The following is an 18223-nucleotide window of genomic DNA, read 5'->3' as shown; positions in this document are numbered from 1 at the left end:
CCATTCATCCCTTCATTTGGCTCCTTCTTTTCTTTTTACCAATCATACCACCATGTTGTGTGAAGGGTTAAAGTGTCAGAATATCTTCTTGTGTTTATATTTCCATTTATATTCTGCAACATGTTGGGTTCACTTCACTTGGGTAAAAGTGCTGAATCACAACAACCATGACAGGACACCATATATAGAGCAGCCGATGATCGTGCTCTTTATAGAAATAGTTAAAAAGACCACACAGAACTGCCTGATTGATCCACCAATGAGCAAGCACTTGACCACAGTGGGGGCAGGGTGAGTTGGACTCCCTTATAACCAAGCAGGACCAGACTTATTGGTTGACAGCCTGGTCACAAGAGAGCCAAGAAAGTGGGATAGAGCGAGAGAGAGAAAAAGAGACCACCACTAATATGAAGGCCAATAGTAATTAATATTTTAAAAGCACAAAATAAATTTCACTTAATTATAAACATTTCAAGAAACCGGATGTCCCCTGTTGAAGTATTGCGCTATCAACTCAAGCTCCTCTTCCATCCCTGTAAACACTTGAAATTTTGAACTGGCTCTGCTATGTATCCAGTGTAAACAGGAAATGATAAATGACTGAAGCCAGACAAACTTGGGTTTAGCCAATCACAAACAAGTACCATGGTCCTACCCTTTCTGGTTTCTTAAAATTAATTTTGTGACTCTGAAATGTATTTATGTTCCGTGAAATTTATTTTGCACTTTTGAAATATTTATTACTATTGGCCTTCAGGGCCACCGTAGTAATACACACAACAATGAACAATAACATACTACAGACATATGGTAGTGATGCAAGTTAAACATATGAACAATTGTAGCCTAAACAACATATTGATAGTATATACTAATAATTATTGCAGTTGGAGTAAAGCAGGTACACAGCAGTCTGCAGTAACCATCTGGAACAAGTGAGACAGGGAGCTCAGAGCTTAGGTAGAACAAAGATATACATTATTAAAGTATTACTTTGATGGTGCAGAGAGGCTCATTCTGCAGCATTTGAACCAGCCTGAGACACTAGAAACTAATTATAGCAATCTGGGAATTGCAATACTCTAGCCTAGCGGTAACAAAGCATGGGCTAGTTTTTCTAATGGTTTTGTGAAGCGGTGTGAATACTTTTTTGCATGGTAACACTGTAGGAAAGGCTGTCTTTGAAGTGTGTTTAGATATGAGAGCTGAAGGTCACATCCTGATTCAACATAACTCCAAGAATATCAGTGGTGCTGGATGCCAGGATGATGCCATCAAGGGAACCTAAACTGATCCATAACACATGTTCTAAATGTTTGGTGCTGAGCTCTGTTACTATGCTGCAGAAAAGGGATGGCCATTTTGGTTTTCATGAACAAGTTACAGATGCATAAGGAGTTTTAACAAGGAGTTAAATAATAAATAGTGTTGTGGTTATTAATCTTTAATTTACTGGTTGTTGCCAGGTTGTTACTCTGGTGCACAGCAAACAAGGTTCAAATATGATCCCACCTCATCAAAGAGAAGTATCTTTAAGCTTGTGTATTTCAGTCATTTAAAAATATATTAATACTTTTTACAATAAGTGCCAACTATTTTCAATATGGAGATCACTTACAAAAGTAGCCTAATTGGCTCTTATAAATAGCCTTAAGTTTAATAGGACAGGGATGAAGCTGTGTGTGCGTGTTTAAATTAAATAAGGCAACATTTCAAAGCTTCGCCATCACATGCATGGTTAGCTAAGTCGTATTCATATTTTTAAAAAATGGCAGAACAGTTCTTTGTCTGAGTTCTACGTCATATTTACATTTTGATCAGATCAATCACCGAGAGACTCATTTTTTAACACTGCTTAGCATCATTGTGATTCTCCTGCAGTCATAATGCTGCCTTTACAGCTACTTGGAAAATCAGAAGGAAGTTTGATCCTGTAGATCAGGGGTGTCAAACATGTGGCCTGTAGGCCAAAACCGGACCACCAGAGGTTCCAATCCAAAAAAATTACAGAGAAGACATTAACTGCAATTTTTCAATAAAAGTAACTACTATTTCAAATTTGTCCTCTGGGGGTCACATACAATCATAGTGTTGGCGGAGCGCACCTGAAAAATGCTCCAGTACTTTTTTTCTCAAAGTGAAAAAATAGATGACTTGCTGTTTGCATAATCTGGTTAAGATTCATGAAGACTTTTTAAAGCACTATAAGATGATCCACTAACTACTAGCACTAACACTAGCACTACACCCCTGCATACAACACTGTCCAGCAAGCAAACTGTTCATGCTGGAGCTGAGGGGTCCAAAATAATCAACTTTACCTTCTTCATTATTCTAATCTCTGTTCTTTTTCTGTAAACATTACACTCTGTGTCAGGTGAATGGGTAACCTGTGTGTTAGGTGTGATCACAGCAGGTTTCAGGGCTTAAAGAGTAAAATATTCAGCCCACTATGAGACTCATCATGGCAAAAATACAACAGCTGTTTTTGTAGAAAGATAGTTCATTAAATTTTCAGAATGTACTTTTTTTTACACTAAAACAAAGGGAAACATTTAGAGTTGTCATTATTTATATGTTATTATGTTATTATTTTACTGGTTCGTCCCACTTCAGATCAACTTGGGCTGTATGTGGCCCCTGAACTGAAATGAGTTTGACGCCCCTGGTCTAGATTCAATGTAGAGCAATTTATGAGTACTGACGGTATCAAAATTATAATCAAGACAAGCCTGCTGTGATGTTTTTTAAAGATTTACATGCAAATAAAAACGTCAGGAAAAAGGGTATCTGTCTCAAATGACACCAACATATCGCTAGTCAGTATATAATTAACACAATGTTAATTATAAATCAGATGGGCAGCATATACCTTGTAGTCTATGGATGTTCAATAGCAAAACGTGCTTTAAAAGGAAGACAGTGACACAAAATCGCTAGAGATGTCAAACATACGGCCCGCTGGCCAAAATTGGCCTGCCAGAGGTTCCAATCCGGCCCGCGGGATGACTTCACAAAATGAAAAATGTGTAACTGCTATTTTAAATTTGGCCTCTGGGGGGCGCATACCATCAAACGGCTGACGGAGTGCACCTGATCGGCGCTACAGGACTTTTTTCTATGAGGGGGAAAAATAATATTTGCAGTTTGCATAATCTGGTTGAATTTAACAGACTTTTTAAAGCACTTCAAGATCCAATCAACACTTAAGTTTACGTATATGTAGAAGTGGTGGATCCACTATTTTCGAAAGGAGCCACATATTGTGCACATGCTTACCGTACATGTGGGTACATCATAGGTGTGCTCCGTCACTACTAACACTAGCACTACATCCCCTTCATACAACAATGTCCATCAAGCAGACTGTCCATGCTGGAGCTGAGGGGTCCACAATAATCAACTTTACCTTCTTCATTGTTATAATCTATCTGTTCTTTTGCAGTAAACATTACACTCTGTGTCAGGTGAATGGGTAACCTGTGTTTGGTGTGTTAGCAGCAGGTTTTAGGCATAGACTGTAAATAAAAATGGACAGTGTTGCTCCGCCTCCTCCCATTGTACGGTTCTGAAGCAAAAAAATCCTGCTCCTGGGTGCAGCCATTGTGCAGCCAGAGCCTGTGAAGCCACTGTAACGAGCTCTGACCTACAGCGAAGCGTCACAATACACTGTGTGCCCTTTGAAGTTTCCCTCTACGGCGGCTGTGAATCAAAGGAAACCCGGAAGTAAAACCCCGTTTTTTAAACTCTAATAACTAACGAAAAAGAAACTTTTCAGAAAAAAGAGGCCTTGAACACAAAACAGTCAAATACTAACTACATATCACCACAGTATACAGATGTGAGAGACATTCGTATGACGTATATTTATTTTTTAAAGTTTGACTGCTCCCCTATTCAAATGAAAGGGGGAGACAGATTTTTTTACCTATACTGCAGCCAGCCACCAGGGGGCAGACGCTCTGCTAAAAGCTTCACTTCCAGCCAAGCGAGATACACCCCTGGTTTAAGGGCTTAAAGAATATCATATTTGGCCCACTATGAGACACTTCTGATTCTGTTTCTTCTGATTCTTCTTCTCTTCATTACGAAAAAATACAACAGCTGTTTTTGTAGAAAGATAGTTCATTAGTTCATTAGTTTAAGCGCTTGGAGAATCTTTTAAGCGCTTGGAGAATATTTTAAAGCGCTTTTATAAATAAAATGTATTATTATTATTATTATTAATATTATTATTTTTATTATTATTATTATTAAATGTGAACATTTTCAGAATGTACTTGTACTTTTTTGCGCTGAAACGAGGGTAAACATGTGGAGTTGTTGTTATTTATAGGTTATTATGTTATGATTTTACTGGTCCGGCCCACTTCAGATCATCTTGGGCTGTATGTGGTCCCTGAACTGATATGAGTTTGACGCCCCTGAATAAAACCTCGAAGCTGATATTTCCGGTCGCCCCTGAAGGCAGCAGCAGAGCCTCACACTTCCTGCGGTCAGAGAAGAGACGCCATTTTGATTCGGATCCGCAGCGCTGGAGAGAAACTGTCTGGAAAAGGTGGGATCATGTCACCCAAAGCACAGCTGATTCTAGTCCCTCTTAATGTTCCTGTAGTATGAAAGTGAAGTCATATGTTCATGCACGTTAATTCTCCCGGTGAGTTCAGGAACAACATCCAGTTACATTTCGTGTTAGCTTAGCTCAGGTTAGCTCGGGTTAGCTGAGGGGAGCCTCTCTCCCTCACAAACACATGACCAGAGGCAGTTTCGGAGGTTGTAGTTTAACCTGTCCCTGATGTATCCGTCCACAATTGCTCAACTGCCAAACTAGAAATGAGTTATTTCAGACATTTAAAGGGAATAGTTTCCAGCTAGCTAACAAACCGTTAGCCGGTCAGCTGAGGTGACGCTAGCATGTATCAGAGCTAACGCCTGATCTTCATGGTGATCAGACGACACTACAAGTGTAAGGTTGAAGCACATTCACTGCAGCAGCTCAACGAGATGCAGATGATGCACGTCTGAATCTAAATGTGGATGTGTTGCATGTTCCAGGTGAATCCAGAGGACAGAGATGTGGGACCAGGGAGGACAGCCCTGGCCTCAGTGGCCTCTGAGCCAGCAGCAGTGGATGCAGTCTTTCCAGCACCAGCAGGATCCAGGTTAGTGGGTGATGTGCATGCACTTTCAAGTATTTATTTTCTGTGCAGCATCGTTTGCAATATATATTTCTGCAATCGCTGGATAAGAAGAGTCGCAGCGATGTCTTCTAGATTCAAGAAAGCTTTATTGCTAAGTGAGCCCGCACACACAAGGAATTAGACGTGGTGAATGAAACACTGGTACGTTACAACAAGACAGTAAGGACAATAGATGTATAAACTTAAACACAAATCAAAAAATTCTAAATAAAAAATACTATCTGTACAAAGAAAGGTATAAAAGTACATTTAAATGTTAAATTAGCCGAAGCCAGAGTCTGCACATGTAGTAGATGAATATAATAATTGAATATGTTATGGAGGGCAGGGGGGCACTGATGATCCTCTCTGCAGCCCTGACTGTCTGTTGCAGTCTCCTCATGTCTGATTTGGTAGCAGAACCCAACCAGGCAGTGAGGGATGAGCACAGGACAGACTCAATGACTACAGAGTAGAACTGTATCAGCAGCTCCTGTGGCAGGTTGAACTTCTTCAGCTGGCAGAAGGAAGTACAGTCTTCTGTATGATTGTATTGTGTAACTTCTACATGTTCATTTTCTGTCTCTATAAAGGTCAAGTAGACTGGGCTGCTCTTGCACAGGCATGGATCGCTCAGAAGGAGTCGACAGGAACTGAACAGCCGAGCATTCAGCCCAACGGTCAAGACATCCCGGGCATCGATGCCGTTGCACAGAGTAACCATGGCACCTTCCAGGGAGACCCAGCATTTGGCAGAATGTGGCAGCCAGGTACAGGTTACACCCCATCAGACTGTGGAGAACGGGACAAAGACATGGATTCAGTTTGGAGAGATAATGGTGAAAGTCTAAATAAATTGTCCCTTTGTACAAGATGTCAGACTGAAGAAATGGATGAAATATGATAGGATGTCCTTTATTGACCCCGTAGGGATGCTGCACATGTTACCTGCTCTCTAAAAAAAATCACCACGATGACACAGAACACACATAAATAAAGAAGAAATAATACACATTCATACTACACACAGCATACTCTTAAAGAGAGAGCACCATAACACTGTCCCAACCGTAACAGGCTATTCACTATTTAATATTCACATCCTGGTGAAGCTCTCTGATTGGTGCTTTCATTGATAGTTATTAATTATGTTATCATTTCTAGAATGGGGCATGCATGGCCAGCCCCCTCCTCCTCCACCCCCTGAGCAGGCCTGGATCCCTCCAGGGTCAGGACCGATGGATGTTGTGAACCCCAGCGAGGACAGCAACAGCCAGGACAGTGTGGAGTTCAACTCTGAAGCCCATCACGGGGTTTACCCCCAGAACAGCCATGGGTATGGGGCTCAGCCCGACAGCTACGCCATGGCCCCCATGGCCATGAACCAGTTTGATTATCAGGTATGCAGATGCTGCTGTAGAAACTTTTGAAGCGTTTGACTTTAAGTGTGACAGCCAAGTAACACAGGAGGAGCAAAAACAGCCCCGGGTCCCACCAGCTATGTGTGTCAGTCTTTGCTTTCTTAATGGGATGCAGAGGAAGGTGTGTGCGTGTTGAGGATCCATCCTGGTTTGGTATTATATGATGTTTTTTAAACCAGCTTTCTTGCTCAATCAGGACTGTTGGATGAATATCAGCTTTGTTCAGTGTACGCCACCTGGTGGTAATAACAGGGTTTTTCTTGTTCTTTAAACTCCATTTAATTTTCTGTTTGTGCTCTCTCTTCACAGCATGGAGCTGCCTCATCCTTTCCTCCCACACAAACTGGCTTCCATCCCCCGTACTGGCAGGGTCCTCCTCAGAACAGGCGAGATACAAGACCATCTGGTTTTAGAGAACGACCCAGATCCCCGATCCAGATCCCTGTCAAGCAGGAGACCCCGGCAACTTTAGGTGAGTGTTTACACTGATCTGTTAGCTGTAAGTTAATCTGCTTGAGGTGCTTGCATAAAGCACACAGTCATCTCACACCTGAAATAAATGGACTTCTTATCATTTATGTGCAATATACAGCACTGTGCCTGTAGACAAAGCAAAAATATAATACAACTTTAAGTACTCTAGAGTACACATTGAATACCTTAACATCCCTGAAACACAGACGTGGACATTTGGTCTGATTCCTTCAATAGGCCTTTTTTAGAGTAATTTTTAGTGTACTCAACTATTAACAGTACAACATGTCCCCACAGCCTCTTTCACATCTGCAGTCTGGACATTATCTAGAAATGATCTGGAGCCATCCTTTAAGAATGTTCTAGAGTTGTGCTTTCACACATCCCTCACTCTGGGAAGTCTTTCTTGCCAGACAAGGATGCTTGAGGGTGGGGGTGGGATATCTAAAGCACACGTAAAGCATGCTTCTGAAGCCACAGTGTTTGCGTTACATAACAGCAGACAAAAGTATGAAGATATATGCATTGGTGACAGTTTTTGCATTTACATCAGTGCTACTAGCAAACAGACAGACCAGACATCTTTGCTGTTCTTGCTGCAAAAACAACTTTCCTCTTTAATGTTTGCACTGGTGGCAGAATACAATGTCATCACTCACTCACTCACTCACTCACTCACTCACTCACTCGAAATCGAGACTATGACGAGCTAAAGTGCATCACTGATAATAAAAACTCTGACGAACGTGTGTTTTGATTTTGATGACGAGACGAGACGAAAGCTTTAGTGGTCGACCGTCGGACATTTAACATCCATGTTTCCCCCGCTGTGCGTCTAATCTTTAAAGATAAAAGTGATGACTTCCTGTGACAGGCTGAGTTATCTGAGGGTTAGCAGTGTTAGCTTGGTCTCTACCTGCAGCAGGTGTGCTTCATGAACCAGCTCTCCCCGCCTCCATGCATCTGCCTCATCTTCATTGATGATTTTTACACACTGTGTGCGTTAGTGACAAAGACACAACCGGGGGACGTCTGTTTAATATTTGATGTTTTTGAAGCTATTACCGTAAAAAGCTCTGTGTGTAGAGCTTGATTTGTTCCAGTTTGGTGATACATCAGACACATTGGGTAAGTTTTGATCAGGTCCTTGTCATCAAAGATGCAGATGCATTCAAAGTCCTGTGCTCCTGTCACTGCAGGTGCATTCAGGGCCATTGTAAAAGTGCAATGCAGCCCTTGTACTGCGTTCATGGCATTTTTCTGTGAATCAAGAGAATCAAAATACAGTCACAGTGGTCACATCAAGAATGTTTTTAGCAGAGAAAGGCTGAATTATTCAACTTAAGATATTACACAAGCAAAAGTGTTAAAGGAGTGAAATGTTGACAGTTCTAACACTCGGTATAACCCTGATACTGATATCTGATCGACTACATGAATTATTTAAAGAGTGAAGATGTTTCTGCAAAAATGAGAGACTGAAATGTTTAGATTTTTGGTCAACGAAATCTATAACGGGCTGAAAAGATTAAAACTAACTAAGACTAAATCTAAAATAGCCACCAAAATGAACACTGGCTGGGGTGAATACTTCAGCTGTTGTCCGTTCACACATGTAACCCAAAAAAGTTTGGGAAATAAGTAGGAGATTGACACATGTGTGAATAACTTGTATTGTTGTTGGTTATACAATCAGATTAAGCTTCTCATTTATTAACTTAACAACAGGATTTTACAGTTCAAGTGAGGAGAAGCTTAAATTGAGTTGGGATAAGTTGAGGGGCAACCTCCGGTCTAAAAATATGAGTCAATGCGGAAGTGTTAAAAGCTGCAGTTCATCGAGGATCCGCTTGAGGCTGGCTCCGGAAGTCACATACACATGAATGGGGAAAAGACGATCTTTGCAGCATTAATAAACATGTTTACAGCCTGGTACAAAAGATGAGTGTAGTCTGAATAGCTCATTTCTCGATGTCCTCTCACTGTGAGGGGGGTGAATTTTTTTCTAATTCGGCAATTTCAAAGATATTGAGATTACCAGTCTTCCAATGAGAGGCAGAGCTGCCTGTGGGAACACTGCAGCTGTTGGCTAGGAGGCTGAAAGCCCGCCTTTTAACGTCACACTGGCTCGACAGAAGCAATATGGCTGCCGCAGCCGATTGGTCTCAAAACAGCTCTTCAGAAACAGATGGGTGACGTCACAGATACTACGTCCATATTTTTTACAGTCTATGGGTATGACCCAGATCACAGTCAGCGGGGTCATACCTACAAAAAGGTGTAGATATCATTTTGTCCCTTTTTATCAAACCAGTGTAAAATCTTGTAGAGGATTTATGCCTCAAATATTGTCCCAGTGTGAGTTTAATTGACTTTGATGGATTTTACCTTCAGATGCTGTAAAAAGACGCACACTACCCGCATGGATCCGAGAGGGCCTCGAGAAGATGGACAGGGAGAAGCAGAAGAAGCTGGAGCGAGAGCGCATGGAGAAGGAGCGAGCCAAGATCACTAAAGACGAAGGCAAAGACGAGGAGGCGGAGCAGGAGGGGGACGGGCCGCGTGTGCCGCGCAAGAGCAAATTTGTAAGCAAACCTATCGGTGGCCGTCTTTGAAAGCCAGCTCACATGTTGTGTGCACATTACCACGAGAGCATACTTTGCCACTTCTGTGAAATGTTCTTTTTGTTTCACTCTGCTTCAGGACAGTGATGATGAGGGGAATGAGGACAATGAGGAGGAAGAAAAGATTTCCATAAAGAAAGAGTTCTCTGGCCGGAGTCCATCGCCCCCTGCTGAGGACAGTGAACCTGAAATGACAGATGAAGAGAAGGAGTTCCATCTGGTCAGTTTTGTCACAGATTAGATATCCACTGAGTTAACCTCCATCGTTGATGTATGGAGGAAAAGAGTCTTCATTTGTTTCCCTTCTTGTCTGTAGATGTTCATCACCAAGACTCTCCTGACTGAGATCCTCCTCGAGGTCACCAACGAGGAGATCCAGCATGTAGCCAAAGAGACTCACCGTAAAGCCACTCGAGGTCTGCTCTTGTCTTCTCCAGTTTATGCATCACTTCATTGTCACCAAGACAATTTGCTTAGCAAAATCCACGATGTGCATCATAATCTCTTGTTATTGCACACAGTAACGCCCTGTAGGGGTCACAGAGTGGAGATAGGAATATGTCTGATGTGCCTTTTCAACCATTCTCTGCTAATGCATCAGGAGAGAGCAGAGCAATATTCTTTACAAGCTCTTTAAATGGCCGGTCCCTGGCTCAAAGTGTCCAAGGTTCTGCTGTAGGACTGTTTGATGGGACTTAAAGTCTCATACTGACTCACAGAGAGATGAGTGAGCATTAGTACAGATTGGTTCTTTCCTTCCTGTCCGACTGTTTGACTTGGAATGTGTGACATGATTTTGTTTAACCCTCTCTCTTTTCTCCATTTTTTTCTTCTTTTTTGTTCCTTTCTGTTTTTTCCTTTTGTTACCAATGGCAGCTCTTGAGAATATTGCTCTTACCTGTGACCAGCTTTTCTAGCGACTCTTCTTGCCTTTGAGAAAATGGCAGTATGTGTTTTAACATGTTGTTCCTGTTGTTGATGTGAATCAAAGCTCCTGCAAAACAGCTGGCACAGTCAAGTGCACTGGCTTCTCTGACTGGTCTCAGTGAGTATCCCCTTTTCTGTCACCGGGGCTGGGGAGAAAGGGGCGGGATTCTGGCGGCGTACTAGTGGGGACTTCTGAAAAGCAGTTTACACGAGACATGACACTGAACGTGACAATTTAAATGTAGGTTGATTTAAATAGGAAGGAAGTCTGACTGACTGATTTGGGTTTGGTCTTGCACTCTGATAATAGAAGCATGCTCTTGAATGTAAAGATGATCTCAGTAGGTTTCATGTAGCAGTGTGAGAAGTACAACTACTTTATACAGGATTAAGTTAACATCACTGGCTCCACGGGCTTAGATCAGGACTTTAAACTGTGAGAACGGTTCTCCGTCCTTTCCAACACTCAACAACCGGGGGGCTCTGTTGTGGCAGGTGGGCTTGGTGACTATGGTTCAGATGAGAGCGAGGACGAGGACGAGCGCAGCATGAGAGGGTCTGAGTCCTCCGACACCGACGAGGAGGAGCTGCGCCACCGCATCCGGGAGAAGCAGGACGCCTTCCGCCGCAAAGAGCGTGAGATGCTGCAGCTGCAAGAAAAACAAGCACAAGAGGCTCTGCTTGCACGTGGTGAGACTTGATGATTGTGTCTTTGCAACTATAATTAGTTGCATGTTACATTTCCAATGCCTCAGAATGTAAGCGTGAGGCTAAACACTACACAATCCCAATTTGTGAACCTGTTTCTAACCTCTTAGATGTTTGAATTGCTGATGATGGAACTTAATCTGAAATTACTTTTATACAATTTTAATCTCTGTAAATATTCAAAGTGTGACTGGAAGGAAAATTGGTCCATATCAGTGTTGACATTGATCCCATCTTCATCATATCTCAGGATTACATCCAGGCTCCTAGGTGTGTTCTTTAACACACGTCTTTGTTGTTTCTTACAGAAGAGATGATGAAGGAGAGATTGATGAGAGAAAAGGGGGAATATGATGAGGGCCAGCCAGAGATTCCACATAAACAGGAAATAAAAGAGAGGGAGGCGGAGCCCTTGGTAGAGAGGCGTAGGTCCCGCAGTGAGAAAGAAGGTAGTGAGACTAAACACTCGGCAAGAGGAAAGGAGCGATCAGGGCGAGGCAGTAGTGAATCCCCGGCCAACGGTCACAGCAGCAGTTCCCGCTCCACCTCCAGCCACAGCAGCCGTCATTCTTCTTCCTCCTCCTCTTCTTCCTCAGCATCTTCCCGCAGCTCATCTCGATCCTCTTCTCCGAGAAGGAAGAGGAGGCGTAGTCGCTCCTCCTCCCACAAGGCTCGCCGGCGTAGCCGCAGCCACAGCTCCCACAGGCACCGCAGCGATCGCAGTGAGAAGGGCAGGGACAGGAGGAGGAGCAGCGCAGAGAGGTCTAGCCGACACAAGAAAGACCGCAGTGAATCCAGGGAGCGCAGGAGCCGCAGGAGTAGATCCAGATCCAGGGAGAGGGACAGGGGCAGAGCTAGGGCCAGAGAGAGCCGCAGTCGCAGCAGAGACAGGGAAAAGGAGAAAGAAAGAGATAAGGAGAGGAAGAGGAGTCGAGATCGCAGAGACAGCAGTCACAGCCGCAGCAGCAAACACAAACAAAAGTCCTCCAGCAAAGACAGGGAGAGGAAGAGGGAAAGAAGTTATAGTCATGAGAAAGACAAAAAGAAAAAGGATAAAGATAAGGACAAAGAGAAGGAGTCAGATAAAAAGAAGGACAAACCAAAATCCAAGGAGAAAGACAAAGAACGGAGAAGTTCTGCTGCTACAGAGGAAAATGGTAAATCCAAGAAAAGGAAGGAGAGTGACTCTTGCACAGACTCCCAGAGTGACAAGCACTCGCGGCAGGACAGCAAAGTAAGCAAGAAGGGCTCCGCCAAGGCTAGCAAGAGGTGCTCGGACTCTGATTCCAGTAGATCCCCGACCCCTGAAGTTAGCAAGGAAAAGAAATCCAAAAAATCCAAACGTAGTCGCTCACGGTCGACGGAAAAATCTCACAAGTCTGGTAAGAAGGCAAGCCGCAAACACAAGTCTAAGTCGCGATCAAGGTAGTATTCCTTTTTTTCTCTTTTTTCATACTCTATGTTCTGATTGTATGTCTCTTGTTATTTCTCCGCAGTTGTCTTAATGGGTAGATAGCTGTAACTATAAAGGAGAATTATGAAAAGTGTTGAGTGAATGTTCTAAGAGTTAACTGTCAGATGTAGTTACCACTGTTCAACTGTGTTAAGTCGAGTCTTACCCAATAAAGAGGTGAAATGCTTTATCTTCTTACAGATTATTTCTGCTAATTTGTCCCAAAAAGAGTAAACATTGAGATATCTCCTCGTAGTGTGCAAGCTTCTGTAAGGGAGCACATTGTCAGAATGTGCAACCAGCTATCATCTCCCCAAAATGAAGTGGGGGAATCAAACCAGGTTGTTGTGTCAGAGTGAACTCAGGATTTTAGTTCAGGCTTTTATGGGGATGCAGTCTTTCGTACTACTGGAGTACACTATGTTGGGAGGGCTGGTATTTGTGCATGTTTGTCTTTTGCAGTGTGTATGGGTAAGTGTGATTGGTGCAGTATTAATGTTGTGTCCACCCCTGTCTTTCAGGTCAACGTCCCCCTCCCGTCGTAGCAGACGCTGAGGAGCACAGTTAGCCTCTTGCTCTGTGCACTTGCCATTTTAAATTCCATGAGTTGAACAGGCTTGTCTCATTATAGAGGCAGTTGTGTAGGTGAACCCCCCTCTCATACATTTCTCTCATCTTTGTAAATATGTTGTTTTTTAAGTGTGACTGAAGAAAAAGACTGTTTGAATGGTAGGAATTTTCACTTGTATCATTATGCAAAGCTTAAGAAGACTACGGACACCAAGAACTCAAGTTGTATTATTTTAAATGGTAACAGGATTAACTTTTTTCCAAACATTATTGTAAGATGTCCAATAAAACTGTTTGTTCCTTGTCATGCCTCACTGTCTCGTTTATTCCATTGTAAGATTTAACATCAAACAACATTGAATACTTTACAAATACTCCATTTTAAATAATATTAAAAGTCAACACAATCATGTATAGTGACCCTCTACTTTCAGTTGGTCCAAATCATCAATACATAGGTTGGCCAAGGACTTATTAAAGATAGAGTAGAGAGTGCTACATAGCTGGTAATTTCTTTTTGACTCCAGGTGCATTGTGGGGGATTTGGTAACTCCCAAAGTCTCTCAGCCCCTTATAACCTGAGAAAAGTGTAAAGACCTCTTAAAAGCCTTATTATACCGTCGAGAAGCATACGCTGCTATTCACTACAAACAGGTGTCAATTAACAAAGTACGAATCCTGTTACCTTAAGTAGAAATTTGGGGTATCTATACTTTACTGGAGTAATTATTTTTCAGCCAACTTTTTACTTCTACGCCTTACATTTTCAAGCAATTGTCTGTACTTTCTACTCCTTACATTTTAAAAATAGCCTCTTCACCCCTATTTAGTCCTATTAAGTTAGTCATCTTTAAAAAAAACACACATGTATGTACATTAACATTCCAATAAAGGCTGTTGATAACATGCCTGTGAAGTTGGACTTTTTGCACCATGACAATACTTTTAGGCAACGAGTCATCATATCTTCTGATCCATGAAACACGTTAATGCCCAGTAGTACACATATATGGTTCTTTAATGCATTTGCATAGTACGAAAATGTGTTAATTTCCAATGGGCATAAATGCAGCTGAAACAGGTGCAACCCAAATATTTCAACATTAACATATTAATATAACATTATAGTCATTATGGCCTTTAGAAACATGTTTTTTTTGGGAGGTGGGGTAGTGAATAGGCCCCTGTGGTGCAGCCTATAAGCTTTTATTCTTAGTTGCATTTTTTCCCCTTACATCTTTTACTTTTATACTTTAAGTAGTTTTGAAACCAGTACTTTTGCGCTTTTACTTGAATAAAAAGCTTGAGTTGATACTTCAACTTCTACAGGTCTTTTTAAACCCTATTATCTGTACTTCTACTTGAGTAATGAATGTGAATACTTTTGACACCTCTGACTACAAATACATAGTTTTTGAACACTTGAATTTAAACTTGTTGAATATGTCATGTCAATTTATTTGGATGACGTCAAGTGGTCAATGGCAGCACAAACTAAATACGTATGAAGATAAAATAATTAATTCCCTATATAACCTAGTCCTCACTAGTTGGTGTCATGTTTGTTTCTGTCAGTAGTTTTTTTTTTTTTTTTTAACTTTATTATAGGTGTACATAAACAATGGGTACATTCAGAGGGAGCATCATCCATAAACAATCATTAAAGATACAGAAAACACAGCTTCAGTTGGTAAGTTAAGGTCAATTAGAAAATTATACATACATAGAAAAGAAATAATAAAATAAGTTGAGAAAGGAGAGGGAATAATTTTACAGTGCAGTGAGGAATTACTCTAGGGAATCGTGTATTTTAAGTGCTCTTGGTCCTTTCATTATTTTCAATGATTGTGTGTAGATTTTGATTTCATTTAGAAAAACAACAATTTAGGGGAGATTTTATAATCCTGTTTTTTTTTAATAAAGAATTTTGAGAGGCACAGGATTATGTTACAGCAGATTTCATCACTTCTGTTTTTTAATATCAAACCAAAAGTTATGTCATTGATTGAAAAGGAATTTGAAATGGATTTGATTTTCACTTTGAACTATTCATGGATATCAGTCCAGAAGGTTTTCATAATATGGCATGAGAAGAAAACATTGTTTGACGACTCAACTTCATTTTCACAAAGGGGGCATAAACTGTCTTCAAATTTAAAGCGTGCACAGAGTAATTCTTATAAGGATAAATATTGTTCATGATTTTAAAGTGTGTATCTTTTGCTTTGGGTGGTATAGGGAATTTGAGATACATCGTTCTTAATTTTTCTGTTGATTTTTTGTCAAATTTGTGTAAAATATAATTCCTGTTCTGTCTACCTTGGAATAATATTTCATTAAGATTATTTCTTATCATTTTATTATTACATTTTGTATCTAGGACTGGCAATCCTTGAATTGACAATGAAGGTAGTTGTGGTGCTATTCTTTTGTGTGATTATATTTTTTTGTTAGGAATACAAATTATTGGGGAATTGCTTTGTGGAGATTAATAGAGTTAGATTCTGGGGGGTTGAAATTATGGTTTCTGTCAGTAGTACTCAAACAAGTGTAGGAACGAATGTATCTGCTGTTTCTACCCGGGCTGAAAAGATGAGAGCACCGCAGCGTATGAGCGTCTCGCGTATGTATAACCTATTTACAGGAGCTGGTTGCTGAACTGTCATGAGAACATGTACTCGAATAAGTTTGGCCGCCTCATGTTAGGGCTGTACAGCCGGAAACAGAGCTCTGTGTGCGGGGTTGTTCAGAGCTGTGCAGGACGGAGCTCCTTCAGCTGGACTGCGGTGTGTAAACAGCGGACACTGTGGCTGCAGGGGGGCGGCTGTCTGACGCGCCAGCAGCATGCTGTGCCCTCTCCGATCAGGTAATGTCAGAGCTGAGGGTGGAGGGTCACATGTTGACATTTGTTTGGAAATATACATGAATTGGGAGAATTGTTACCACGAACTTGTACAGTGTGCTGAGTATTGGCCAAATATTACACAGAGCTGTTAGCTAATGTTGTAATGTCACTTTCTGTAACCTCTTGTATGTGATCAGTGGGTTTAGCTATTATTGGGTACAAAAAGATATTGAAGGAAGAATTAATTTGCCATTCAGCTGTCAATTACTACAGTTTATTTATTTCTTTATTAGGATCCCCATTAGCTTCCATAGTGTGGTTGCTAATCTTCCTGGGGTCCACACAACAAAACAAAAACAAGAAAAACAATCATTTAAAATCACACATTATCCATAAAACAAAGATGCGATAGCAGCCAATTATAAAAAACTAGAATGAAAATGAAAAATAAACTAAGTATCTGAGCAAATAAACCACGAGTAGCATGAAACTACAAATAATGGAAACAAAAACAAAATTGTCACTAACAGATGGCACCAAAAATTAATAAAACAAAGACTTTGAAAACAGTGATTACATAATGGTCTCTGGAACTTAAAAAGGCCATACCTGTGCCTTCTGTTAGTGATATTCCAGTACAGGAAACCAAGATGTTACAGTTAGAGCATCATTTATGAGTGTGTTAGGGTTGTCCTAGAGGTCTAGCTTGTAGACCTCCCTAATGGTATTTTATCTGTCCTCATCCCTCCTCCATGTTCTGGTCATTTTGTACACTGCACTTCACATGCAGGACAGGGGGAATGAATGAATGAATTATAAATAAGATAATTGCAGGTAATTAAATTGCAATGACTTCCCAGGTCTCACACACATTGGTAGACTGATGCACACCATGTCAGAAGGCCAGAGAGAGAGAGAAGAAAAAACAGCCCTATTAAACAAGATAATTAATCATCACCCTCAGGGCTCTTTGTAGAGATAAGAACAAATTTGTACATACAGTATGTCAATTTATATGAGGAATTCATCAGCATTTGTTTAAGTGACTTTTAAAAAAAAAAAATCAGTTTTTGATCTCATGTTGGTGGGGAGTTCATTCCAGGCAGAGGAACCTCTAGAAACAGATCTCATCATACAGTTAGTTCTAGGACTTGGTGCTAGCAGATGACCAGTGCTCACATGACGTGTCGTATACCTATGATTAAAACCAGAATATTTGAGTCTATCACAAAAGAACTGTGGTGGGTTATTCCATGGACGAAAGTATTGGCACCCCTTGATTTTTTCCAGAAAATACACCATTTCTCCCAGAAATTGTTGCAATTACAAATGGTTTTGGTTTACACATGTTTATTGCATTTATGTGCATTGGAACAACACAAAAAAAAGAAGAAAAAAAGACAAAATTGGAATCATTTTACACAAAAGTCAAAAAATAGGCCGGACAAAATTATTGGCACCCTCAACTTAATATTTGGTTACACACCCTTGGGAAAAAAACTGAAACCAATCACTTCCTATAACCATCAACAAACTTCTTACACCTCTCAACTGGAACTTTGGACCACTCTTCTTTGCAAACTGCTCCAGGTCTCTCAGATTTGAAGGATGCCTTCTTGCAACAGCAATTTTGAGATCTCTCCACAGGTGTTCAATAGACTTTAAATCCAAACTTGTTGCTGGCCACTTCAGAACTCTCCAGTGCTTTGTCTCCAACCATTTCTTGGTGCTTTTTGGGGTGTGTTTTGGGTCATCGTCCTGCTGGAACACCCATGACCTCTGACGCAGACCCAGCTTTGTCACATTGCGGCCTAAAATCTTGTGATAGTCTCCAGATTTCATGATTCCTTGAACACAGTCAATGTCCCCAGTGCCAGAGGCAGCAAAACAACCCCAAAACATCTTTGACCCCTCACCATGTTTGACTGTAGTGTGTTCTTTTCTTTGTAGGGCTCACTCCATTTTCTGTAAACACTAGAATGACATGCTTTTCCAAAAAGCTCTATCTTAGTCTCATCTGT

General features: G+C 41.1%; 2 protein-coding genes across 6 annotated transcripts in view; both read left to right on the top strand.

Moving 5' to 3' along the window:
• The first annotated feature begins 4416 nt into the window (after positions 1-4416).
• pnisr (PNN-interacting serine/arginine-rich protein) lies at positions 4417-13661 on the top strand. Of its 4 annotated transcripts, none has more exons than XM_034698559.1 (12): positions 4417-4558; positions 5056-5162; positions 5774-6019; positions 6345-6580; positions 6911-7073; positions 9470-9660; positions 9779-9919; positions 10016-10115; positions 10691-10744; positions 11122-11316; positions 11643-12759; positions 13309-13661. In XM_034698559.1, the coding sequence occupies exons 2-12, from the start codon at positions 5075-5077 to the stop codon at positions 13340-13342; spliced, it is 2565 nt and encodes an 854-aa protein (XP_034554450.1). In that variant the 5' UTR covers positions 4417-4558; positions 5056-5074; the 3' UTR covers positions 13343-13661. The 4 variants fall into 4 exon arrangements, with proteins under 4 accessions (XP_034554450.1, XP_034554453.1, XP_034554451.1 ...); XM_034698562.1 differs by having other exon boundaries at positions 4430-4558; positions 5774-5950; XM_034698560.1 differs by having other exon boundaries at positions 4552-4657.
• A 2221-nt stretch (positions 13662-15882) lies between these two features.
• coq3 (coenzyme Q3 methyltransferase) overlaps positions 15883-18223 on the top strand; it is a 14761-nt gene continuing 12420 nt past the window's right edge. The window contains exons 1-2 of one of the 2 annotated variants that reach the window (XM_034698474.1): positions 15883-15980; positions 16064-16223. In XM_034698474.1, the coding sequence (XP_034554365.1) occupies positions 15950-15980; positions 16064-16223 (191 nt within the window). In that variant the 5' untranslated portion in view covers positions 15883-15949. Of the gene's footprint in view, positions 16224-18223 lie in introns of both variants that reach the window. The other variant, XM_034698475.1, reaches the window with a different exon arrangement.

This window comes from Notolabrus celidotus, chromosome 12, assembly GCF_009762535.1.
Source record: "Notolabrus celidotus isolate fNotCel1 chromosome 12, fNotCel1.pri, whole genome shotgun sequence".
Classification (NCBI taxonomy): domain Eukaryota; kingdom Metazoa; phylum Chordata; class Actinopteri; order Labriformes; family Labridae; genus Notolabrus; species Notolabrus celidotus.
This window is presented reverse-complemented; position numbering and strand designations above follow the sequence as displayed.

Bases quoted from the DNA above. Each gene is read 5' to 3' on its own strand.
- pnisr (XM_034698559.1), top strand. From the start codon at position 5,075: ATGTGGGACCAGGGAGGACAGCCCTGGCCTCAGTGGCCTCTGAGCCAG. The intron at 5,163-5,773 runs GTTAGTGGGTGA...GTCTCTATAAAG, and splicing joins CCAGCACCAGCAGGATCCAG to GTCAAGTAGACTGGGCTGCT. The intron at 12,760-13,308 runs GTAGTATTCCTT...CCTGTCTTTCAG, and splicing joins AAGTCTAAGTCGCGATCAAG to GTCAACGTCCCCCTCCCGTC.